Genomic DNA, 26,170 nt, shown 5'->3' on the forward strand with positions numbered 1-26,170 from the left:
ACAGCCCCAGTTTTATGCCCGCACCCTTGTTTCCGGGTAATTTGATCCATAGTGATTCCAGCCCCTCTACCTTTGTTGCCATATCCATCCCGACCGAGTGGATAGAGTCCTTTATATATAGTGCTATGCCTCCTCCCTTCTTGTGGGTCCTGTCCCTCCTGTAAAGCTTGTACCCCGGCAGCACCACATCCCATTGATTTTCCTCTGTCCACCAGGTTTCTACAATCCCAATTATATCCAGGTCCTCCCCCTTGGCCACGACTTCTAGTTCACCCATCTTGGCCATGAGGCTTCTTGCGTTTGCGTATAAGCACCTCAGGTTCCGTCGTTTTTCTTCCACCTTTGCATTTACCTGGGCCACTTGCTCTTGGATTTCGGGCATTTTTTCCGTTCCCTGTGCTTCTGCTTTGCCCTCAGCCTTTACCCTCTTAGCTTTCAGCTTCTCCACATCCCCGCCACCCCACTTCCCCGCTTTTCCTCTGGGTTTTCTAGCCCTACCGGCCCCCTCCTGGGCTATCATCCCTTGAGCCTCTGTTTGATCCCCCTCGCCTTGTGGCACCTCTATATTGCCCTCAGCTTTTGCCCTCGTGCCACCCAGTCCCCTTGTGTCTCCATGCCCCTTAGTCTCCTCCCAGCAAGCTCCCCTTACCTGATGTTTCCCTCGCTGTCTGATCGTAAGATCCACCGGTCTCTCTACTTCCTCCTTGCAGTCAGCCCGTTCAGCATCTGTTCTGGATACTGTTGTCCGAAGCGTCAACATCAGATCGGCTGTCGGCTTTCCCCCTCTCCTCAGTTTAAAGCCCTCTCGATCTCCTTCCTCACATTGGCTGCCAGTAGTCTAGTTCCCGCTGTGCTCAGGTGCAGGCCGTCCCGCCGGTAGAGCTTACTCTTTCCCCAGAAGGACGTCCAGTTCCTCACAAAGTGGAAGCCCTCCTCTTGGCACCATCTCCTCAACCATGCATTCACAGCCTGGAGGTCTGCCTGCCTCTTTGCATCTGCTCTCGGTACAGGCAGGATCTCTGAGAATGCTATCCTCCGGGTACTCCGCTTCAGCTTTCGTCCCAAGACCCTGAACTGGTCAGTCAGTGTGGCCATGCTGAAGTTCCTCCGGCTCACATCATTCGTTCCGACGTGGATTATCACCGCAGTCTCCTCTGTCTCTGCTCCGTCCAGGATCCTCTCGATCCTATCAGTGATGTCTCGTGTCTTGGCCCCCGGGAGACAAGTCACTAGCCGGTCCTCCCTTCCTCCAGCTACGTGACTATCTACCTCTCTCAAGATCGAGTCTCCCACCACAATAGCAGACTTCCCTTTCCTCAGCAACCTCTTCTGTCTCAGGTCCGTGTCCTCGGTGTAGTGCGGTGTCTCTCCCTCGGGGTCCCGGTGAGTCACGGTCTCCTCCTCTTGCGTGGTTCCTCCGCTAGGTCCTTCCCTGGTGTCACCTTGTGGGTCCTGGGTCTCATATGCCGACATCCGTCCATGCAGCTGCTGTTCCTGTTCCTCCACCTTCCTTCTATAGGCCTCCTCAATGAATCTCTCGAGGTCCCTCACCTGATCCACAATGGGGCCTGCTCCGTCTGTGTCCTCGGCTGACCAGCTCGTCTCCTCTGTGTTGCGCAGTCCCTCTAGTCCCTCCAATTCCTGGACCCTGACCCTCAATCTGCCGACCTCCATCCTCAGGCTTTCCAGTTCCTGACACCGACTGCATATGTACTCCCGCCTTCCCAAGGGGAGGTAGTCGTACATATTACACTCTGTGCAGTATACCGGAAAGTACCTCTGGGATCCTGGGTCCTCCATCGCTCTCTTGAAGTGCTGGTGCGCTCCTGCTGTGGGTAAGAGAGAGAGAAGAGAGTAAAGAAAGTGAATTACTTGGCGTTCCTGGCTCCCTCGCAAGGCTCCTACACAAAGGCGATCTCGCTAAGGCGAGCGCCTTTGCCGCTTGCCTTCGCCGTGCGCCGAATGGCTGGGCGCCGTTGGCTCCCTTCTAATTAAAGGGGGAGCCCGGGCCCGATGCAACCTGTGACGCGGGTGTATAGGCACAGACTTCTTACTGTAGTAGAATAGTTTCTATACTCAGTGAGTGAAATCTAACATTTGAGTTAGGTAGTGAGTCATTTGTAGCTATTCTTTATAAGTGATTGGAGAGATAGCATATACTTTTATTACTTGTACACTAAGCAGAAATTGCTGTACAAAGATTTTCTTTTGTGTTTAATTTTGAAATCTTATAGATAATTTTTTTAAAGTTATCTTTAAAATCTAGGTTTAGCATATGTGCCTTTGTGTGTTGATGGGCTAGATACCTTGTTATTAAATTACCATTTATATAAATGGTACAATTTGGATGTTTCAGAAGCCACAGTAATCGGTCCAACACCCATAGCAATTTAATGGTCGTCGGAGCATTTGACTTCAACTATCGTATTGCTAACTTATATTATGTATACAAACTTGTAACCAGTTACAGGTTCTTTTGAGAGGACGGGCTAACAAATTGAATAAATAAATAAAATATAAATGAAATAAATGCTTACTTTGGGTTCTATATAGGTCACCCAAATTTGGGCGTGCAGGGCAAATGCACATACAAATTAATTAATTAGCCTTTAACAATCGATTATTGGTGCTAATTGGCACTGATTGGATTTACATGTGCATCTACCTATGCGCTATTCTATAGCACTGCAACCCAAAAGTGTGCATGGCCATGGGAGGGGTATGAGCAAATCAGGAGCATTCTAAAAATTTAGATGCAGTGTTAAAGAGTTTGTAGGTTGTAGGCAGAACTTAAGCACCTGGATTTACACCAGGTTTCAGGAGGTCTAATCCTAATCCTTCACTTCATATCTGTCTTAAAAGGGCAGTATCTAATATTGCATTTAAGAAAAGAACTATAGAAAGCTTGTTTCCTGCATAACTCTGACAAAATTTAATCAATTTCAATAAAATTGTAGAAAGCATCTTTTTGCCTGCTATGTATTTCCCCTCTGTGCTGCCAGAGTTCCCATCCCCATGCAGTCTTTGCCTAGGTCAGTGTCTCTCAAATGTTTTTCGATCCGGCACATTAAACAGAGCAAATGTTTTTCGCGGCACATTATAACTGAAATTATAAAATTGCAAAAACAACAAAAATTAAATTTGAGAGTTATTTATTTAAAGCTCTTTTATTTATTTATTTAGTTCAATTTTTACCCCGTCCTCCCATTAGCTCAGAACGACCTCCAAGCAAACATTTACAATGGAGTATATTTGGACAATACAAGGACTATACAGTAGTTTAGTACAAGGACTATACAGCAATTTAAGTAAAGGTTAGGAATGGACTATACAGTATTTTAAGTAGAGGTTCAGAATGGAAAGGAGGGGGGTAGAAGTAAGGGGGAGTTTAAGGGGTAGATTGCAGTTGTAATTTCAGTTGAAGAGGAGAGTCTTTACCGCTTTCGGGAAGGTCATCAATGAGTTCTCTAATCTGATTTGTGGGGGGAATTGGTTCCAGAGTTGGGGGATGAAGTGGCTGTAGGAGCGTTTGCTGGCGGTTTTTAACAGGAGAGACCTTCCTGGGAGGATGCATAGGCATTTCTCCATTTCTGAGCGCAGGAGGTGGGTGGGAGTGTACAGGGTTAGCTTGGATTCTATGTAGGCTGGAATAGTGGTGTAAATTCTTTTATGTGATATTACCAGGGCCTTGAATGCACAGCGTTGATTAATCGGAAGCCAGTGCTCTTCGCAAAGGGCTTGGGAGATGGGGGTCATGATAGTTGAGGCTGTGCAGGAGGCGGATTGCTGCGTTTTGTACCTGCTGGAGGCACTTGAGATCTTTTTTGGCTACTCCATTAAATAGGGAGTTGCAGTAGTCCATCCTGGAGAGGACATAGGCGTAGAGGAGTTGGGCCAGTTCAGGTGTGGAGATGTAGGGTTTGATCCTTTTCAGTTGGTGGAGGTAGTAGGGAGTGGAGCCTACTTGTGATATATGGATCGACAGGGACACGTGGCTGTCTAATGTTACTCCTAGGCTGCATATCTTTAAGCTACGTATGGGTAATTGTAACAACGGTAACCTAAAGTAGGTAGAATTGCTGATCAATGCGATGGATGTGCTTGTTTGTTTTTTACTGCAAATTAACTCAAAACATGGCTCGATAGTTGACAAGCAAACACGCGTTCCATCATCCACCATCTGCAGTCGTTCTCTTTTTTTTAATTTAATTTCTGTCAGAGCTGAAAATCCAAGTTTGCAAAGATAAGAAGATCCAAACGGTAACAAAGCCTTGATTGCTTTGTTGCTCAAGTTAGGATAGCAACTGCATAAAAATTAAACTAAAATTACTTGCCATTAGTTTCAAGGACCAATCACATCAAAGAATGATGCTTGTTCGGGCGGTTGTATCCTTATGCACACAGACATTGACAGACTCTTGCATACGCAATGTACATGTCATCTATTTAAGAAGGGAAATTTTAAAATTAAAGTAAAATTCTGAACTCTCCCGTGACACACCTGGAATCTCTTTGGTGCACACCATGGCACATAGTTTGAGAGACACTGGCCTAGGTATATCTTGTTCAAGCTTATCGTTGTCTCTATGAGGCTCTAATTCTTCTTTGCTTGTTTTCTTACTGTATATCAGATCCTTTCCCTTTCAGCCCTTGCCTGCTCTGACCTTACTGTTTTACTCCTGGGGAATTCTCCTGTCTGCAGATGCCTTTCTATGCTGTTAACTCTGCCATACCCTGCTCTCTCTGGTTAATGAAAGTGATTAGCTTCTACCGACTTCCTCTACATCTAATTCCATCAGCTAGAATGTCATAACATCCTGAAGAATTTTGTGATTCATTTTCATCTGTGCTGTGCAGTGATGTGCGGTGACATTTACAGCACGAGATTCAATAAATGTGTCAAAATACAAGATGGGCTCAATGACACAAACTCAGCACTTTCCACCCTCACAAAAACAGCCAGAGTTGCTTAGCAGCTCCAACCTACCCCAACAAAAGCAACGAGTGGCTTGATGGCTTCAACACCACATCTCCCACTCCAGTAAAAACATGAAGAGAGGCATTGTGGCCCCAACATAACAACTCCCACTCCAATGAAAAACAAAAGGGGCTCAGTGGACCCAACACAACAGTTCCTACCCTCAATACAGACAAGTAGGGCTTGGTAATTGTGACAAAAACACCGCCCATGTCCCTTCCCAGTCCTCTTTCCCCATAAAAATTGTACCCAACGACTTCTTCCTCTTACCACTAGCACTTCCCCCACTTGTCTCTCATCCTTTCACCCCATATTCCACTGATTTTTATTCCTGATGTCCCCTTAGCCCTCCTTTAACTCATCCCATTCTCTTCATATTGCCATAACCTCTTTTTCCTATCTGCTGCCTCTCCACGCTCCCCTCTCTACCCCGTCCTTCTGAACTTCCCTCACTGCCTACTCCCCCTTTTTCTCTCCTAGTAACCCCAACTTCCCTATTTCTTTCCATCCCACTCCCACCCTTTTCCCGCTCTCTTCCCCTTTTGCCATCCTAAGCTCACTCCTATGTACTAACTCCTTCTTACCCCTTCTCTCTTATCATTCCAAGACCCCATCCCATGTCACACACCTCTTTGTGCCCCACTGCCTCCATCCCTTCTCTTTTTTTCTGGAATGGAGTTGTCCAAGCTTAGAGTAGAGTACTTAGACACATATGCACCTACTTTGGATGAGAGGTTAATTGGTTTGAGTGCCTCTGTGTGTTCCTGAGGATTGTCTGTGTGCCATTTTAAGAAGATTCAGATATGCCTATGCTGCCTTTATAAAATATACAAAGTATAACAAAAAAAATCTCTTGCAGTGAAATACATATTTCAATGTTTCTATTAAGGCATATGGGGACAGACTTAAAGATCTCAATCTGTATACTTTGGAGGAAAGACGGGAGAAGGGCGATATGACAGAGATGTTTAAATACCTACGTGGTGTAAATGCGCAAGAGTCGAGTCTCTTCCACTTGAAAGCAAGCTCTGGAATGAGAGGGCATAGGATGAAGTTAAGAGGTGATAGGCTCAGGAGTAATCTAAGGATATACTTTTTTATAGAAAGGGTGATAGATGCGTGGAACAGTCTCCCGGAAGCAGTGGTGGAGACAAAGACTGTGTCTGAATTCAAGAAAGCGTGGGATAGGCACGTGGGATCTCTTAGAGAGAAAAAGAGATAATGGTTACTGCAGATGGGCAGACTGGATGGGCCATTTAGCCTTTATCTACCATCATGTTTCTAACACATTTTACAGCAAAATAGTAAACTTCTTGATACTGAAGGGCATCTATTTGAAAATACAAATGTTTTGGATCTATCATGTCAATGTTTAGTAGAAACTAAACGTCAACGTTGATGGTGGCAGGATCCATTAAGTTAAGTGTTGCCTTTCACTTAGAGCAAAAAGGGTTTTTGTCACATAAATGTTTTTTAGAGATGGTATTTATGGGTATAATAAATTAAAAGATTAGTTAAAAATTTCAAAAATAAAAATAAGATAGGAAATGGTAGGTGATGGGCATAAACGATTTTAAAGATATACATGATGGGGACTTGAAATAATATATACATCATAAGAGGTTCCAAAGACTGATGTCTGTATTGTTATGATATGCCCGCCATAGGTCTAATTACTCAGAGGGGAAACAGGAAGAATGTTGACAGAGATGAACAGTAAAAGTTGATGTTAGGAAATATTAGTTGTGATGACAATTAATATTTGATTGGAAATTCATCATAAAAAGTTCAAATTAATCATCTTGGTAGTCCATTTTTTTGCTATAAAAGATAGGGACAGATCTTGGGCATGTTTTGCATCTAGGCACCTAAATTGGGTTTAGGTGCTGGCAGACGTTTAACTTAGACACCGGAATTTAGGGCAAGAAAACCCTAGCATAAATATGGGGGACACCTAAGATTTTGATGCCTACCAGCGCCTAAGTAAGTCCAATTTAGGTACTGCCAGGCATGATTCTATAAATGGTGCCTAACTGAAGATTGATAAATACTATGCACTGCATTCCTTGGTGCCTATCTTTTAGGCACTGTTTATAGAATCAGGGCTTGTATGCTTATATGTGAAAAAGGGATATCTGAGTTCTGAACATTATTTTATCAATGACAAGTGCAAGGGGGTCTGCACTGGTGATGAGTACGGACAGGACCAACATGTACGCATATAACTTACAGAATATCATAAATTACATGGCTTAAGTGGGTGCACCTAAATGAAGGTGCATTAATGCCAAATTATGCTAGTATTCTATAATGGAATCTTGGAGCACAGAATGTCATGATAGAATTATCACTCCGCACACATCATCTAAGTACCTACATTATGGCACCCAGATATAGAATACCCCCTATGAGTGTAAGATAAAATTCAAAATAAATAATTGTTTTGCATATATATTTAAATTTGAAAATAGTAGAGATTTTTTTATGCCAATGATAATAATTTTGGTCTCTGTGAATTGGATGCAGTGCTTTTTAAGGCTTTTTCCTTCCATTTTTCAAATATTAGTAGCAGAATTGTTTCTGTGCAGCTGAATGATGGACTGTATATCTATGTTACTTTATATAAGAACATAAGAACATAAGCAGTGCCTCCGCCGGGTCAGACCATAGGTCCATCCTGCCCAGCAGTCCGCTCCCGCGGCGGCCCAAACAGGTCACGACCTGTCAGAATCACCAGAAGGGGCCCCCTTGCCACCTTGGTTTCCCATTGAAGTCCTATCTTCCCATCGAAGTCCTAACCCTCTGGTCTTGCACATGCACGACCTGTTGGGTTTCTATACTTATTACCTGGTTAGCTTTCTATACTTGTATTACATCCCAGCACCTCTCTCAGTATCTCACGATCCCTTTTTCCCTCAGGAATCCGTCCAATCCCTGTTTGAATCCCTGTACCGTACTCTGCCTGATCACTTCCTCCAGTAGCGCATTCCAAGTGTCCACGACCCTTTGGGTGAAAAAAAACTTCCTTGCATTTGTTTTGAACCTATCTCCCTTCAGTTTCCCCGAATGCCCCCTCGTACCTGTTGTCCCCTTCAGTCTGAAGAATCTGTCCCTATCCACCCTCTCTATGCCCCTCATAATCTTGAAGGTCTCTATCATATCTCCCCTGAGCCTCCTTTTTTCTAGAGAGAAGAGCCCCAGCCTATCCAACTTCTCGGTGTATGGGCAGTGTTCCAGCCCTCTTACCAGTTTCGTTGCTCTCCTTTGGACTCTCTCAAGTACCGCCATGTCCTTCCTGAGGTACGGCGACCAATATTGAACACAGTATTCCAGTTGCAGACGCACCATCGCTCGATACAATAGCATGATGACTTCCCGCGTCCTGGTTGTTATGCCCCTCTTTATGATGCCCAGCATCCTGTTGGCTTTTTTCGAGGCTGCTGCGCACTGAGCAGATGGCTTCAGTGATGCATCCACCAGCACACCCAAGTCTCTTTCAAGTCTGCTGTCTCCCAACAATGCCCCCCCAATTTGTAGTTGAACAACGGGTTCTTTTTCCCTATATGCATGACCTTGCATTTTTCCACGTTAAAGCGCATTTGCCATTTGTTTGCCCAGTCTTCCAGCTTGTCCAGGTCCCTTTGCAGGTCCTCACACTCCTCCCTGGACCTAACTCTGTTATTATTTAGGAAGAGGTTTTCTTTTTAGGATAATTAACTTCACAATTCACAATTCAACTAGAAATAGCAAAATCACAAGCCGCCTCCTTTTCTTTTCTGTTTTTAATCTCATTCCCGAAGATATATATAATTGAAACCTACTTATCCTCAGCTGTTCTGAGATCAGAGACATGCTAATCAACCATCTTTGATGACAACAGATTGGATTAGAGAAGAAATGATTTGCAATGTTGCTGCCCTGGCCACTTTAGTGATGTGTCTCTGGAGAAGAGCTATTTGCATAATTAATTGTGCACTAGTGGACAAGAGCAAATCGTTGGAGTAAATTCTATATCAGGGGTTCTTAACTTTTTGTGCCATGGATGCTTTTTTAAGATTCTAGTGAAACCTATGGACCCCTTCTCGGAAAGAGAAACATCAAAATATTATGGCAGATAAAGGCCAAATGGCCCATTGAAGAACTTCCTGCCTCTGCCGGGCCTTGAGCATGCATCTGCGCATGCTCAAGGCCTTCTAATTCTCCCTCTCGCCGAGATTCTCTGAGATTTCAGTGGGGGGGGGGGTGCCGGTTCGAGCGAGGGGGGCCTTTGCGAGCGGGGGGGAGTGATGCTGGTTATCGAGAGGGGGGGTGCTCGCAAATCGAGTCAACACTCGGTTTGCGATACAAGTTTTGCGAGCATGTTTTGCTCATCTTGCAAAACACTCGCAAACCAGGTTACTCGCAAACCGAGGTTTGACTGTATTCTGGTTTTGCTTTTTTAGGGGTATAATAATTTAGATAATGAGACATATTGAACATTTTTGGAGTTTACAGGCCATAAATTATATTGTTGTCTGCATTCATCATTGACTAAGAAGCTAAACTTCATTTCCACTTATCATTTAGAGCAGTGTATCACAAACTGTGTGCTGTGGTGAGATTGCGAGTGTGCCGCGAGATGCTGGTGAGGAGGAGAGGCACCGGCGCCAGATGGCTGCTTACAGGACATGCCTCTTGCGGCGAGAGGCACATCCTGTAATCAGTCAGCCAGCGTCGGTGCCTCTCCTCCTCCAGCACCCCCACCAGCGTTGTGATACCATGCTAAGGGCCCTATCTGGAGGGCCTCCGTGCATGCGCAGACATCAATGTGATAATGCAACACATGCGCATGACATCATCACGTCAACATCTGTGCATTTCCAGATGCCCTCCAGCCGCGGCCCCAAGTTTAGTGTGCCACAGTGTCAAAAAGATAGAGCGACACTGATTTAGAGGTTAGTAAAAACATAATTGTAAATTTTTTCCCATCCAAAATAGCTGTCATGACCTCTCACTTCAGCTCACAGTACTATCATACAGAACCATACTATTATACAGAACAGGATTTCTGGTTAGTGTGCACGCAGTTTGTAAGCACGCCTTAAAATATGTAGTGCATGCCAAGGGGCCCTTTTACAAAGCTATGGCAAAAGTGGCCTCACCATGCTCTTACACAGGTCTTTCCTGTGCACTAAGGCTACTTTTTGATGCATACAATGGCTAATTTTCCATTTTATAATTTAATGATCATGCACTAATGTTGCCAGTAGCATACGGCCATTAACAAAAATTAGCACATGATCCCTTACCACCATCTATTTTGTAGGTGGAAAGGGATCATGTGTTACCATCCTATCAGTGAAAAAATAAATGTTAGTTTTAAGCCCACCACTGGCATGCACACATGTCAAAAGGACTATGGGATATCTTGGCACACCCCACAGTATGCTATTTTAAGCTGTGGTAAGCACATGTCAGTGCTTTCCTCAGCTTGGTTAAAGGGCCCCTATAATGATTTAGGGGGAATCCATCAAAGGGTGTTAATTAATGATTAGCACATGCTAAACACTAAGGCCTAGATTCACTACACTTACCGAGCCTGTAACAACGATCGCAAAACCAGTTTTACTGGTTTTGCAATCGTTCCTGTACCCCAACCCGATTCACTAAACTGATATCCGATCAATCTCTTATCCAATATGATCCACCCATGCAAATGAGTAAAACCCCATGCAAAATAGCCAAGCGATTGATTCACTAACAATTGTTTGGCTATTTTGAATCGGGTTTTACTATCCTAAAACCTGACTGCTGCAGACCTGTCGGTAACTTACCGACAGGTCTGCCTGTCTTTTTTATTCATTTTTTTTCCCCCATAGCACAGATAATTTGCATGTGTTACACACGCAAAATATCTGCCCCATTTTAAAAAAATGAATAAAAGACAGGCAGACTTGTCAAAAAATGCCCCCCACCCACAACCCACAAATGGCAGGAGGGATGCCCACTCCCTCCTGCCACCAGCCACTCCACCCAACGCTGCCCTCCCCACCCACATGAATAAGGCAGGAGAGATGCCAATTCCCCCCCAGCTATTAACCCATGCCCACCCCCCGTCCCCGTACCTTTAAAATTTGGGAGCAGGAGGGGTGCTCAGTCCCTCCTGTTCCGTAGGCCTCCAGCGATCTTCGGGAGCAGGAGGAACTGCAAAGTCCTTCTGCTCTTGCTCCTCCACCCAGCCGCAATGCAATGCTGGCCTTAGGCCCCGCCCCATGCATCATGTGATGCACAGGGAGGGGCCTAAGGCACCTCGGGCTCCTCCTCCCTTGGGAAGGGCCTGTGGTGCCTGAGCCAATCAGGGACTTTCTTAGGGCTGAGCAATTGAGTCAGGGAGTTTGCATTCAAAAAAGATAGTGAATCAATCGCTGTGTCAAAATTAGCCAGGAATCGGCTAACAGCGATTGAATCGCTGTCTTTAGTGAATCTGGGCCTTAGATGTCCACAGGAATATAATGGGTGTCAGCATTTAGTGCACGCTAACACGGTTAACATGCACTAAATAGGTTAGTGCTTCTTGATAAATTCCCCCTTGACCAACAAATTAACACACGTTAAACTGATGAACTGAAAAAATATCTGAAAATTATGAAAAAAAGGTCAAAGAAACTGAAACTGAAGGAAAATGTTGTCCCTGTTCATATCCCCAATAGAAACCTTCAGAGCTACGTTCACTATAATCTGAATATTAGTCTGTTCCTCCTTTGATTAATATGTTAACATTAGCTTAATCCTGCTGGCTTTTAATGCCAGACTTCTGTTGCTGTATGTCTTGCTGAGTCGATAATTCTAAAAATCAATAAAAAGCATTTACAAACACAGAGAAACGGAAAATGCACTGATGCCACTCATATATATTTCACCTGTGGATGCAGTATAATGACATGAGAAATGGTAAGCTGAATAAGACCACAGGTCCATTAAGCCCAGAATCCTATCTCAGATAGCAGCCAGTTTAGGTCATTTGGAAGCACCCAGCAGACGGTAATGAGATATGTTCTCTTTAGCTCTTTATTAGAAACAGAGAAACATGATGGCAGATAAAAGCCAAATGATCCATCCACTCCGCCCTTCTACACTATCCACTATCTCCTCTTCTTCCTAAGAGATCCCACATACCTGTCCCACGGTATCTTAAATTCAGAAACAGTCTTCATTTTCACCACCTCGACCAGGACACTATTCCACACATCTACACTTTCTGTAAAGAAGTATTTTCTTACATTACTCTTGAACCTATCACCTCTTAACTTCTTCCTATGCCCTCTCCTTCTGGAATTCTCCTTCATTTGAAAAAGACTTTCCTCTTGTACATTAACACTATGGAGATATTAAAAAATGTCTCCATCATATCCCTTCTTTCTTCCTGAGTATACATATTAAGGTCTCAAAGTCTGTCCCCATATGATTTTTGACAAAGACCATTAACCAATTTTATAGCAGCCATCTGGACAGACTCCATCCTATTTATATAGTTTTGAAGGTGTGGTCTCCAAAATTGCACACAATATTCCAAATGGGGCCTCACCAGAGACTTATACAATGACCTTAATTTATTACCTCCCTTTTCCTACTGGCCATTCCTCTCCTTATGCACCCAAGCATCTTTCTGGCTTTGACTGTCGCTTTTAATATCTGTTTTTCCACCTTGAGATCATCAGACACAATCACCCACCAAGTCCAGCTCTTCTTCCACGCATAGAAGTTCCCCGCCTTCTATACTATACCATTCTCCTGGATTTTTGCAGCCCAAGTGCATGACCTTGCATTTTTAAGCATTAAATCTTAATTGCTAATTGCCTGAACATTCTTCAAGCTTTGCCAGATCCTGCTTCATGTTATCCACACCCTTCAGGGTGTCTACCCTGTTGCAGAGCTTGATATCATCTGCAAAAATACAAATTTTACCAGTCCGTCGGCAATATCACTCACAAAGATGTTAAATAGAGTCGGCCCAAGGACAGATCCCTGTGGCACTCCACTAATAACATCCTTTTCCTCCAAACAAACTCCATTTACTACTACCCTTTATCTCCTTCCACTTAACCAACTTTTAATCCAGTTTGTCACTGTAGGGTCCATACTGCATACATTCGATGTATTTATCAATCTCCTATGCAGCACCATGTCGAAAGCTTTGCTAAAGTCCAAGTACACTAGAAGCAAGAATTGAGAAGCTCCAAATGAACGCTATTATTTAGAAACAAATAATTGGTATGAGCATATTTATTTACATTATTTATTACTGTTTAATTGTTTTAATTCTGATTATTGCAATTGTTTGGGTTTCACCACATCTGGATACCCAGATGTGATAAGACCCGGACAACTGCAACAATCATGACAACCAGTTGCGGAAGCCTAAGAGAACATATTTTAATTCTGATTTATCTTTGTTATTCTATTTGCTAATTATACATTGAAATACCCTATTTGTTTTACTTTTCAAGATTTATTAACAGCTTTTCCAACTGGAGCGCAAGGCAGTTTGAAGCATCTCACCATATAAAGGTAAAAAGAGGTAAGGTGACAGAGTAGGATTTTATCTGTTCACTTAATTGGAGCTTTCTCTGTACCTGGATGCTGCTCAGAGAGAGTTCCTGCTAGCTGCAATCCAGTAGCCTTACCTCTGAGGGACATCACTATGTGCAATCGATATGGCAGTGTAAAAGGCCCTTAGAGACCCAGAGTAAGTGAGAGGGGCAGTGCCAGGAATCAGTTGCAAGCAGAGATAGGCCTCCATCTCTCCATTTAATTGTGGCTTTGCCTCTATTTCTGTGCTGACCTGGAAGAGTTCCTGCTAGCTGCGATCCAATAGCCCTATTACTCCCAGTGATGTCATCAAGTGATATACCTCTACCACTCCAACACCCCCCAACTCCCTGCACCTGCGCAGATCATCCCCACCGCCTCATCCTTGGTGCACTACTACATAAACAATATATAAACAAATAATTAAATTCAAGAAAATATTCAAAGCATGCTCTACAATATTCATCCCACCAACCAGCACCAAAATTAGATATGGCATATACTAAACAAAACAAGTGACTCTTCAATTGCTTCTTAAATACAGTGGTATCAGACAATGTTCTAATATCAGCTGGAAGGCTGTTCCATTCATAGGGTCCTTATAATCGAGATTCCTTGCCCACTTTATATGACATATCTAAATTTTGCATGTCCTACAATTCTTTGAGCATTCTGAGCTACCTTTAGCATGGTTTGCCTATGGATAATCATAGAATTTTGCTTGGTTTGAGTGCTAAGGTTATTAAGGAAGTTAAGTGCCTGCATTTTATATTATTCAGGCATCTGTGCACTCATCTGTCATTAGATTGCTGATTCTTGCTTTTAAAACTGATAGGCTAAACTTGCTCAAAACATAAATGCAGTTATCATACAGTATGATATGTTTATGAGGGGGTGTTGGTTTTTGTTTTTTTTTTAATTCATTTGTCAAAATTTACAAGTAAAACTACTTGTTACAGAAATATAGAAATCAAACTCATTTCAACAAAATTCAAATACAAGAAAACAAAACAAAAAAAATACCATATTTCAATATTATCCTTAATAAGTTCAAAATCTTTCTTACACCTCCATAACTTGCTGGGAGGAAGACATTAGAAATTAAGGGTGGGGAGGGGGGAGGGGATACTTTATGATTTCTTATGCTTAAGAACAATTGTTGGGTATAAGGGAGGGGGGATATTTGATGTGAGTTGTACTTTGATGGTATATTAAGTGATGTTAAAGTAAAAATGATTGTATCTTATGTTATACTTATTGAAAGTTTTAAAAATGAATAAAGACTTAAAAAAAAAAAAAAAGAAAGAAATTAAGGGAGAATTTACAATTACAAAATTACAAAAAGAAAATAGGTTAAACGGCCATTAATTCCCTCGGTTATTAATTTGAGCCTTTAGCTGTGCCACTGGTCAGTCCCTTGAGATCCAAAAAAGATCTTAAACATTCAGGGAGAAAAAAAACATAATTCACATTCAAATATTTAATAACACATTTGCAAGGATATGCATGAAAATAGGTGGCTCCCAATTTCTTGGTTTCATCTCGCATAGCATGAAACTCTCTACAACGTTCCTGTGTGGATTTGGTAACATCAGGATAAATCCACAATTTCTGACCTCAAAAAGAAATCCTATCTTTTTTGAAGTATAATATCATAACTAACGATAAGTCTTGTTCAAAGACAAAATTTACAATCATGGTAGCTTTCTCTTTAACTTCAGTGATTGAATCTTCAGTGATTGAATGTGGTAAAATTTTGTTAGATTATTTTCCTCTGGTTCCATTGCTGTCATTTCTCCAACCGTTGCCTTTTTATTTTTTTAAGATGGTAAATAGAATGCTTTATTTATTGGTGGAATATTAGCCAGGGAAAAATTAAGATTTTCTACAAAAAATTTTTTAAACACTTCAATTGTAGAAATAGCTTGAATGTTTGGACAATTTAGAACACGCAAGTTCAGATGCCTATTGAAGTTCTCAGTTTGCTCAATTATACAATGAATTACATTTTTATCTTTTATAATCTCAGCAATTGAGTTTTTCAGTGGGGCAGTCTCTGTTTGAATTTTGGTTTTACCAGTTCAATTGTATTAGCAAAATAATCCACTTTGGCTACCAGTACCTCTAAATCTTTAGCAGTTTTCTCCACCATAACATCCATTTTCTTAATGGCACAAAGGAGAGTTTCCAGTGTGACTCCTGGAGATCCTGCCATTTCTCCTGCTCCTTTGGCATTGCTCCGGGTCTGTTGCACTCCAACGGCCGAGGCTCCTCCTCCTTCCAGTTCCGGGGTCTCCTCGTCCTCCTCCACGGAGCTGGATTCTCCACTCTGCCCTTCCGCTGGACAGACAGATGCTGAGATCGTCAGGGGCGACAATGAGATGTCCTGCCCCAAGGAATCAAGCTCTCTCTCAAGCATTGGGGAAGGGGAAGGCACGTCATTCTGAGCATGTGGCCCTATAGGCAGGAGGGAGTTGGCTTCCCTCCTGCCCACTTGTCAGCGGAAGACACAGGGGTGTCAGGGGATGTTGGGGGGGAGATGTCAGGGAGATCTGGAGATGTCGGGGCAGTGGTGTAGGGGATTGGTGGATGTGAAAGAGGGAGAAACAATTTTTTTTCTTCCTGCCGATTCAGCTGATCCTGTCAGGGGAATCCACAATCAGCTGAGCTTACAGGAGTGCACCAAAACTGGCTTAGCTGATGGGGATTCCCCTGCCGTGATCAGCTGATGGGAAGTCTACTGTTATTTTTTCCTCTTTAGGTGGTGGGAAAGGGTCGCTGCCACTGGGGGAGTAAAGGGGAGGGGGTCATGCCTTTAACCCTCCAGTGGCCTTCTTGTCAGTTTGGGCACCTTTGTAGAATTTAGATGCAACTAAAAGAGGTCTAACTCCCTGCATCTAAGTTTTGCCTAGGACAGTCCTGGGAAAGCTTTGATTATTCCTGCAGGATGTCCTGGTCTAAGCTAGAGAATGACATGGGGAAAAAATCTGTCCCCATCACTGCCCCGTCACCGGTCCACCGTCCCCTTCACTGCCCCGCCCCCGCCATCCCCTTCACTGCCCTGTCTCCTCCCCACTGTCCCCTTCACTGCCCCATCCCCATTTCTGCCGTCCCCTTCACCGCCCCATCCCCGTCCCCGCTGCATCCATACAAGCCTCAGTACTGCAATATTTAGCTTATTCCTTCCTTATAAATCAAAATTCTGGCTGCTGAACTGGAGAAAGAGATGTTCAGCTGGCAGGGCTTTGTTTATACATTTTTATCAACACAACTAATATACTACTTTATCCTAAAGCAAAAAAAAGAAATATAATTTTTTTTTCTACCTTTGTTGTCTGGTTTCTACTTTCCTCATCTTCTCATTCAATTCCTTCTATCCACTATCTGTCTTCTCTCTGTACCTTCCATTTGCTCTGTTACTGTGCCTCTCCCTTCACCCCCCCCTCCCCAATTGTTCTGGTACCCATCTTCTTCCCACCGCTCCCCCATATTCTGGCATCTCTGTCTTCTTCCCTTCCAGCGTCTTCTCCCCTTTCTCTCTTCCCGATTCCCTTCAGCGTCTTCTCTCCACTCTCTGTTCCCCATTTCCCTTTAGCGTCTTCTCCCCACTCTCTCTTCCCCATTTCCCAGCGTCTTCTACCTACTCTCTCTTCCCCATTTCCCAGCATCTTCAACCCACTCTCTCTTCCCCATTTCCCTGTGTCTTCTCTCCACTCTGCAATCCCCATTTCCCTTTAGCATCTTCTCCCCACTCTCTCTTCCCCATTTCTCAGCGTCTTCTCCTCACTCTCTCTTCCCCATTTCCCAGCGTCTTCTCCCTACTCTCTCTTCCCCATTTCCCAGCGTCTTTTCCCCACTCTCTCTTCTCCATTTCCCAGCGTCTTCTCCCTACTCTCTCGTCACCATTTCCCAGCGTCTTCTCCCCACTTCTTCCACCCCCACCTTCCCCAGGTCCCTTCAGCATCTGTTTTTCTCCACCCCACCTTTCTTCCCTTTCTCCCTCCCTGCTCCTTACCTTCGCTGCAGGCAATTTCTAAATATGTTTCCTACCAGCAGCCGGAGCGTTGAAATTGCGTGTGGCTGCAGGAAAGGTCATCTCTGATGCAACTTCCGGTTGCGTCAGAGATGACCATTATAGCAGCCACACATGATTCCAATGCTCCGGCTGCTAGTAAAGAAGCACATTTAGAGAAATTCCCTGCTGCGAAGGTAAGGCAGGGAGGGAGATGTGATCGGGCTCAGGCTGCGGCAGCGGTGATCAGGATGGAGGGAGGGAGATGCTTGGGCGGCGGCAATCGAGCGGCGGCTATCAGTATGGATGGAGGGAGCATGATCAGTGACCGCGCGCGTTCCCTCCCTTCACTGCGGAGACAAGGCCATTCACTGCTCCATGGGGCGTTGAATGGTCTTCTCCCCGTACCTGCGGCAACCACTTCCTTTCTCTCCCCCGTTGTGGTGGGTTACCTGCGGCTACCCGCCGGTAACAACCACCATGTCATTCTCTAGTCTAAGCCTGCCCAATGTCAGCCCATAACATACCTCCCAACATGCCCCTTTGATCTCTGAACGTTCCACAAGTTGGTTTTGATTATCAGCACTTGGACTTCCTGGCTATCAGGATGTCCAAGTGCCTACTTAGGTGGGTTTTTGGACATTTCAAAGTTTTGATTATGTGCCTCAAAATCATTCATCTTTCAGAAACGCAATACTTAGGAAACAGAATAGACAACTATAAACCAACTCGCGCCCTATGCTTGAGCCTAGAATATCTACTGGAAATACCCTCCTTCAGAGACATCAAATACAAAAGCGTCAGGAAAAGAATGTTCTCGGTGATGGCCCCAATATGGTGAAACTCCCTTCTGAGGGAATTTAAACTAGAAAAGGACACCATTGAGCCTGTATAGGTATGTGCGACTCACAAATGGAAGATTAGATTAGAAAAAGTTCAAGAAAGAAATAAAGATGATACTCTTTACAGAACACTTTAGCAAATAAAGAAACAATCCATGTGCACCATCTCTTTCCACTCTTCTCTTCCCCTCCCCTCCATCCATGTGCATTATCTCTTCCCTCTCTTCCATCCATGTCTACAATCTATTCTCTCTTCCTTCCTCTTCCACTTCCCTCCATCTATGTGCACCATCTCTTCCCTCCTATTCCCCTCCATCCATGCGCCACCATCTCCTTCCCCTCCCCTCCTTTCTGCCCCTCTCATTCATCAAGCATCTCTCCCTTCTTCCTTCCTCCCTCCCTCCTCCCCCTCCCTCATCCCACTTGGTTCTGAAGCCCCATCGCCAAGAAAACTACAAGGAGGTTGCCAGCATGGCAGCGATTCTTTAGTGCTGCCTACAGCCTCCTCTGCACAGTCCCTTAACCATGGTCCACCAACTGGAAATAGGAAGTTGCTTCACAGGGACGTGAACCGTGGCAGAAGAACAGTGCAGAGGATTCCAGCAGTGCTGGAGAATCACTGCCATGTTAGAACCATCTTCGTTGTTTCTGAGGTAAAGGAGGGGGGGGAGGCTTTGGAATACAATGGGGAGCTATGAGCCACACAAGTAGTCCTACCACCAGTTTGTGGGGGGAGGGGGAGGGGGTTATGGCCCCTGTGCACCCCCTCCATTCTGCTACCTATGAAAACACATATATGGGTTGCTGCTTGAGAGTCTCCATTTCAATAACATTTTCATCAGTAACAGTCCCCCAAGGAATTATTATCTATTAATGCAGCCCTAACAAATTTCACAGCATTAGAAGCTTTATTGTGATTGGCTCTTATATACCTTCAGACTGAAGGAAGAAGGTTTTGTCTTCAAAAGACTGTCAACAATGTCTTAAGTTAGTACAGCAAAAAAGGTATCACTTACTTTTCCTTCTGATTGTTTCTATTTATTACTTTTAAAGTAGATTAAGAGGGCAACCATTCTTATCTATATCTCTAGACGCTGACAGGTCTGTGTAGCTAGTTTGACAGCTCTTTGAAACTAAAAAAAGGAATAATCGCCAGCATTTCTGTTCCCATATCATGCTCCATAATTTCAATCGCATGTTAAAGTTCACAATACCTTCAATTTCAAGTTAAACTCAAGCAAGTAAACTGCAAGCATGGCACTTCAGTTTCTTTATTCCATCCCCCAAATGAAGTCACAAGCTAATTTACTGTATCTACGTTGGCACCACCCTAAACCTGTTAGATACTTAAGCCCGGTATCCTCAAACACAAAAGCCAGCACGACGCATAACAGAGAGCAGCAAAGTGGACCAAAAAGGGTTAATACACTGCACCTGCCAGGGCTTTGATCCTAGACCTCTCGAAGAGCCGGGCGGAACTGTTGTCATTGTCCAGCTCCTCGTCGAAGGTTTCCCAGCGGGAGTTGATCCGGCTGTATTGCTGCTGGATCTCCAGATTATCAAAATCGGTTGTAGCTGTCATGACTCTTGGCTTTTACGGCAGCCCTTTTCCAGTTACCATGAAGAGGCCCTATCACAAAACAAAAAAAGAAAAGGTGAAATTAAGCAGCAGTGCTCATCAGCCTCTTGAGTCTGGTCCTGAAACTTAACACACCTCCAGGGAAGGTGTCACTGCCTCTGCATCTTGCATGCCACACACATCGGGACGCTTCTGCCTTTTCATCTCAAAGTACTGTTTGTTAGAAAACATTGCAGCAGTCTGGCTAGCCGGGGCTGCCTGAGTTAAGACGCAGGCATCCAGTAGGTGGGGATGTGGCCTTGTAGCAACAAGGCCTTTTTCTTTTCCTCTCCCAAACTCATTTTGAGGTTGGTTTTTTTTTTTTGTAATATAGTTTATTTTCCTGCCGAGTTTGCAGCCCATAAACCTTAAAAGGATTTATCTTTCTGAAACAGTTCTTTCACCAGAGTTCTGAATTATATTCTAATTGCAAGCAAAAACTGTACTGCACCATAAATAATTTTAACATATCAACTTGCATCCTCTGTGTACTGTGCATTGTTTCAAAAGTACAGATGTGACAAGTAGTAAATCTTACCAGGCATCAATTTAAACTATTACTGATTTCTTAATTTTGAAATTCTGTAGCTCTCAAAGCAACTTTGAGGAAGCAATAGACACCACTGCTAATGTGATCCAATTAGATGCAGTTCATGTGAGGTCTATTAGAATCACAAATGACCTCACATGAACTGCATCTAATTGGATCACATTAGCAGTGGTGTCACAGGTGTCTATGTTCTAGTCATCTCCACTGTTTTCCTTTTCTGTTGCTGATTGTGGAGTGTTTGTTCCTCTGGGGTACTATAGGAAATGCTGCGAGCTGCGAGGCAGCTGCGAGGAGGCAGGAGCGAGAGGTCCACGCTCCTGCTACAAAGACCCCCGCTGGACAATCAGATACCTCAGTTGCCCCTGGGGAGGTGGATTGTGGGTTTGGAAGTGGGGAGGGAGATTAAAGGTCGGGGCCTGGAGAGCCACAGCCACATGCAAGCAGGGCCACATGTGGTTCGCGAGCCGCAGGTTGCCGACTCCTGCTCTAGGCTAAGGATTCTCAACCCAGTCCACAAGGTACTCCCAGCCAGTCAGGTTTTCAGGATATTCACAATGAATATGCATGACACAGATTTGCATACAATGGAGGGAGCAAATGCAAATTTATCTCATGCATATTCACGCTGAATATCCTGAAAACCTGTCTGGCTGGGTGTGTCCCAAAGACTGGGTTGAAAATCCCTGCTCTAGGTAGTGAAATGGCTGTGCCAAGATTTATGCATGTTTTATGCCACTTTTATTTTGTAGAAAAAAGTAGGCACCTATTTTTTTGTAGAATAGAGTTCAAATAACCAGCACCTGTTATGGAATTACCCTCAGGGAGTACAGACCTAACATTTGAATATTTCTTAAAGTTTACCTATTTTATCAAATTCAATTCCATGGTGTTCCAGGGACTCCAACAAGGAAAATGAACCAACTGTGATTTCAAAAACAGGGAATCTCCTTACAAATAACACCTTTCCCATACAGTCATACCTTGTTGTAAGTAGACATTAACTATGCGACATAATAAGGGACAGTTTCCAGCTTATTTGTTTCTATGTACTCATGCCACCTGTTGGCTTGTTATGAAAGTATATCTATGAGCTTCTTTTCCCTAAGCACTTCATTACCCTTTTAGTGAAAACAGAATATGACAACAGATAAGAACTCTCAAGTACACCCAGTCTGCTGTTGCTCCAATGCTTGAAGGGCAATTCTGTAAGCTGGTGCCCAATGTTAGATGCCCGATATTTATTTATTTATTTTATTTTTAACATTTATATACCACTTATAACCTAAGTGGTTTACATTCAAGCATTTTTGCACATCTGTCCTGATGAGCTCACACTCTATCTAATGAACCTGTGGCAATGGGGGGATTAAGTGACTTGCCCAAGGTCACAAGGAGCAGCTCTAACCACTGTACCACACACTCCCTATACGAGCATAGGCTGTAAAGCTCTAGCTCTTACGTGTGTCATTGGCCCTAAATCTATTAATAAGCGGCTAGTTCCATGTGGCATTCAAAATTTCTTAATTGGTGTGGTAACTGATCATGCCATTAAAAGCTAATAAAGAACAAACAAACTGAAAACAATGAACTATGAGTTAGGGGTAGAGAATAGTTATGGTACAACTTAGGCATTGGTAGGCATCTGTGTTAGGCACTGGTAAATTAGACTAAGAAAACCCTGGCCTAATATACCGGCACTAATATTATGATGTCTAGTAGTGATTAAGTCGAATTAGGTGCCACTAGGCACGTTTCTATAAATGATTTCTAAAGGTTGATTGACAACCGTGCCAAATGGTACTTAGGAGTTAGATGCCGTTAGGCACTGTTTATAAAATCAGGCCCATTGGCACCAATAATTGGCATTTACATGTGTTAAAAGCTAAGCACTGTTCTATAAAGCAGCATATCGCAAACCAGTATGCCACAGCAGATTCCAGGTGTGCCCCGATGAGATGCCGATAAGGAGGAGAGTCGCCGGCTGACTGCTTTTAGGACATGTCTCTCATGGTGAGACGTCAGAGGAGGGGCGAGACCGCGGCGGAGGAAGCAGCTCCGAAGCAGCGCAGGGATCGCTGGCATCGCGATCCCGCTGCGGGCTGCTTCCTAGGTGGTGCAGGGAGGCCAGGGGGGCGAGCGGTCCTTCAGGGTGGGTCGGGGCATCAGGCCTTCAGGGTGGGGCAGGCGGGCAGGCAGGAAGGCAGGCCTTCAAGGGGGAGGGGGGGGTGACAGGCAGGCAGGCTTCAAGGGGGGGGACAGGCAGGCCTTCAAGGGGGGGACAGGCCTCCAAAGGGGGGACAGGCAGGTAGGCCTTCAAAGGGGGGACAGGCCTTCAAGGGGGGGGTCAGGCAGGCAGGCAGGCTTTCAAGGGAAGGACAGGCCTTCAAGGGGGGGGACAGGCAGGCCTTCAAGGGGGGGGGACAGGCCTTCAAAGGGGGGATAGACCTTCAAGGGGATCAGGCAGGCAGGCCTTCAAAGGTGGGGGGACAGGCAGGCAGTGCCTTCAAGGGGGGGCAGGCCTTCGGGGGGTGCAGGCCTTTAAGGGGGGGGACAGGCCTTCAGGGAGGGGGACCCTGGTGTAGAAATACACGGAGGGAATGGGGGGTTCAAAGAGACGTGCATATGCCGGACTTTGGGTGGGAAGAAATAATGGGTCTGAAAATAGAGAAGAGGGAGAGAGATGATGGACCATAGTTTTTAGTGAGGGAAGGAACAGAAAGTGAGAGAAGTTGGACACAAGGGATGGTGTGGAAGGGGGATAGAGATACTGGATAGGAGGGTAGTTGGGAAAAGAAAGGGAGAGATGGTGGACCCTGGGATGGTGGGGAAGTAGGGAGAGATGCTGGATGAAAGGGTAGTTAAGAAAAGATGGATCTGTGGAGGGAGACGAAAAAAGAAAAAATGCTAGACCTCTTGGGGAGGGAAGGGAAACGGGGAGGACAGAGATGGCAGATGGATGGTTAGCATGCAGAAAGAAGGAAGAAGGAGACCAGAGCCTTGGACCAACAAGATTTGAAAAATAACCAGACAACAAAAGGTAGAAAAACTAATTTTATTTTCTGTTTTGTGATTACAATATGTCAGATTTGAAATGTGTATCCTGCCAGAGCTGGTGTTAGACCGCAAACGTGAGCTAGGATTTAACAGAGAGAGGAAAAGTCATTTTTGTTTCTTTATTTTACTTACACCACAGCGCCCGTGTGGTTAGGAGAAGCCAAAGGGGGGTGAAAAAGCTATAAAATAAACCCATCAGGATGTTTGAAAAAAAAAAAACCCAAAACAAAACACCCAATTGGGCAGGAAAGTTGAATCGAAAAACCAATTCAATAGGCTGAATCGAATCGAAATTTTTTTTTTTTTTTTCTTGAATCAGGCAGCACTAGTTTGCGCTACTGTCTTAGACTTTAGGACTTGGGATTGGGGAGAGATAGCATCCTCAGTACATTATAATGCAAGTGAAACGAGGATTTGGTCAGACTTTTGAAGGGTCATGAGACAGCAGGAAACGGGAACTTTTCTTCCTTCTATTTTTGTGAATGCCAAGGCTGAGGATGCCAGAGAGTTCAGTTAAAATATGTGCTTTATAAGAAAATATAATAATGTGTTTTATAAAGTTTATAAGCATTGCTGGCCTACCCGGTGAGGTGATCCTAATGGTGGTGGTGGTGGCACCGTGTCAATGTGTTGAGAGGAAGAGGTGGTCTGGGAAATTCTGCTGAGCAAACTCCGGGCCCATTTCCACCCCCCCAGTTAGTCCACTCCACTCAACTGGATCAACCACTGAGTGGGTCTTTGGGTGTTGTGCCTGGGTAGTTGTTTTGGGATCTCTTCCAGTGGTTTGTCAGTATCTCCTTGTGGTCCAAGGAAGGAAACTTTGTTAACCTTAGCATTGACCTTCAGAATATGTTTGTAACAGCACTGCTTGTGTGGCATTAGGCTATGTAGTGATCGAAAGAAAAAAACAGACCTTTGCACATTTTTGCACTATATGGTGGGTGTATGAGGAGATTCACATTTCCTGCACAGCTAAGTCCTTGTGAAGTTACCTTATTCTTTCTATATTTGACATCTAGCAAGGTCTCTGTTTGGAAGGAAAGATCTAAGCTTAAAAATGAAGTGGCCAGAAGTTATGGTAAAAGCAGATAGCGTTACCGATTTTAAGAAAGGTTTGGACAAATTCTCTGTTATTAAGACATGGGGGAAGTGTCTGCTTGCCCTGGATCGGTAGCATGGAATGTTGCTACTCTTTGGGTTTTGACCAGGTACTAGTGACCTGGATTGATTACCATGAGAATGGGCCCTGGGCATGATGGACCATTGGTCTGACCCAGTTAGGCTATTCTTATGTTATGTTCTCATCTGTAGGGGCCTTTGTTTTCACTTCTTATTTTAATGTATTTTTTTGGGGGGAACTTATCAGTGTTTTTTAGAATGGGAACAAAAATGGAAGAGAATTAATGTGTGTGGAATGGGGGGGGGGGTTACTAATTTCTTCAGCTAAATAATTAAATCCACCTCAACCAGACATAGGAGAACTCACGCACCATTCACACACCCTCCAACCAAAATCGTCAAAAGAAAAAAAACTGTTCGACAACCTCCTAACACTCGACCTCCAACTCTACAATCTATTGACCTTGACCACAAACTACAAAACCTTAAAAAAAGAAATAAAAACCCTTCTATTCAAAAAACACATAAAACCAAACTAACACAATCAGAACTGTCCCAAGCATCACCTGCAACTACTCCATATGTACTTCTAATGTCTTGACAATTCAGACATAATTTATGTTATGTTTGGAATAATGGTTACATATATGAGGTTCAATAAAAGAAAATTTTCACTGCCTGTTTTTATTATGACCATTTATTCTATTTCATGGTTATTACAAAAAATATTTTTTTACATGGGGAGGGTGTCAAAAAATGATGGGCCCCGGGTGCCACATACCCTAGGTACATCACTGCATGCAGCGATTGGCTGGCCCAGACTTTCTCTCCGACATCAGAACTGACATCGGGGAGGGTTTGTGGGCCAGTGGTGTGCAATCGCTGCATGCTGGCCCTTCCTTCCTGGAGTTGTGGTGAGCAGGTAGGGAGCAGCAGTGGGCGATGAGCAGCAGTGGGGCAGCAGGCAGCCCATATACCCCCAACGAGCGGTGAGAAACCCTGGTTTAGACGGACGTAAACGCTCAACAAACATTTTGTCCTGGGAGGAGGGTTGGTCACCGAATCGGTGAGGTCAATTAAAAAAAAAATAAAAAATCGATTCAAATTGATTCATCCAAAGTGAATCGGTGAATCAATTTGAATTGGAAATCAGGCAGCACTAGTACCTACTATAGGTGCTGGTTATTTGAAGTCTATTCTACAAGAAAAATAGGTGCCTACTTTTTTCTATAGAATAGAAGTGGCAGAAAACATGCATAAAAAGATCCAACATGGGCCATGTTTTGGCGTTTCTGCCTGCATTGGGGGGACCACAATATATTGTAGATGTAGCTCTAAACAGATTGATAAATTGAACAACCCACAAATGATGATGTTAGCGTATAAAGCTACTTAAATGTTGATGTCTTGCTGTAAAAATAGCTGCTAT

General features: G+C 44.0%; 1 protein-coding gene across 2 annotated transcripts in view; it reads right to left on the bottom strand.

The window, feature by feature from the left end:
- The window catches only part of SPTB (spectrin beta, erythrocytic), a 345,456-nt gene that overhangs the window by 287,087 nt on the left and 32,199 nt on the right, over nucleotides 1–26,170 (bottom strand). The window contains exons 1-2 of one of the 2 annotated variants that reach the window (XM_033951148.1): nucleotides 20,115–20,177; nucleotides 19,835–20,030 (exon numbers count right to left, since the gene is read on the bottom strand). In XM_033951148.1, coding sequence (XP_033807039.1) covers nucleotides 19,835–19,982 — 148 coding nt within the window. In that variant the 5' untranslated portion in view covers nucleotides 19,983–20,030; nucleotides 20,115–20,177. Of the gene's footprint in view, nucleotides 1–19,834; nucleotides 20,031–20,114; nucleotides 20,178–26,170 lie in introns of those variants that run through there. The other variant, XM_033951147.1, reaches the window with a different exon arrangement.

The sequence above is a fragment of the Geotrypetes seraphini genome, chromosome 7, assembly GCF_902459505.1.
Source record: "Geotrypetes seraphini chromosome 7, aGeoSer1.1, whole genome shotgun sequence".
Classification (NCBI taxonomy): Eukaryota; Metazoa; Chordata; class Amphibia; order Gymnophiona; family Dermophiidae; genus Geotrypetes; species Geotrypetes seraphini.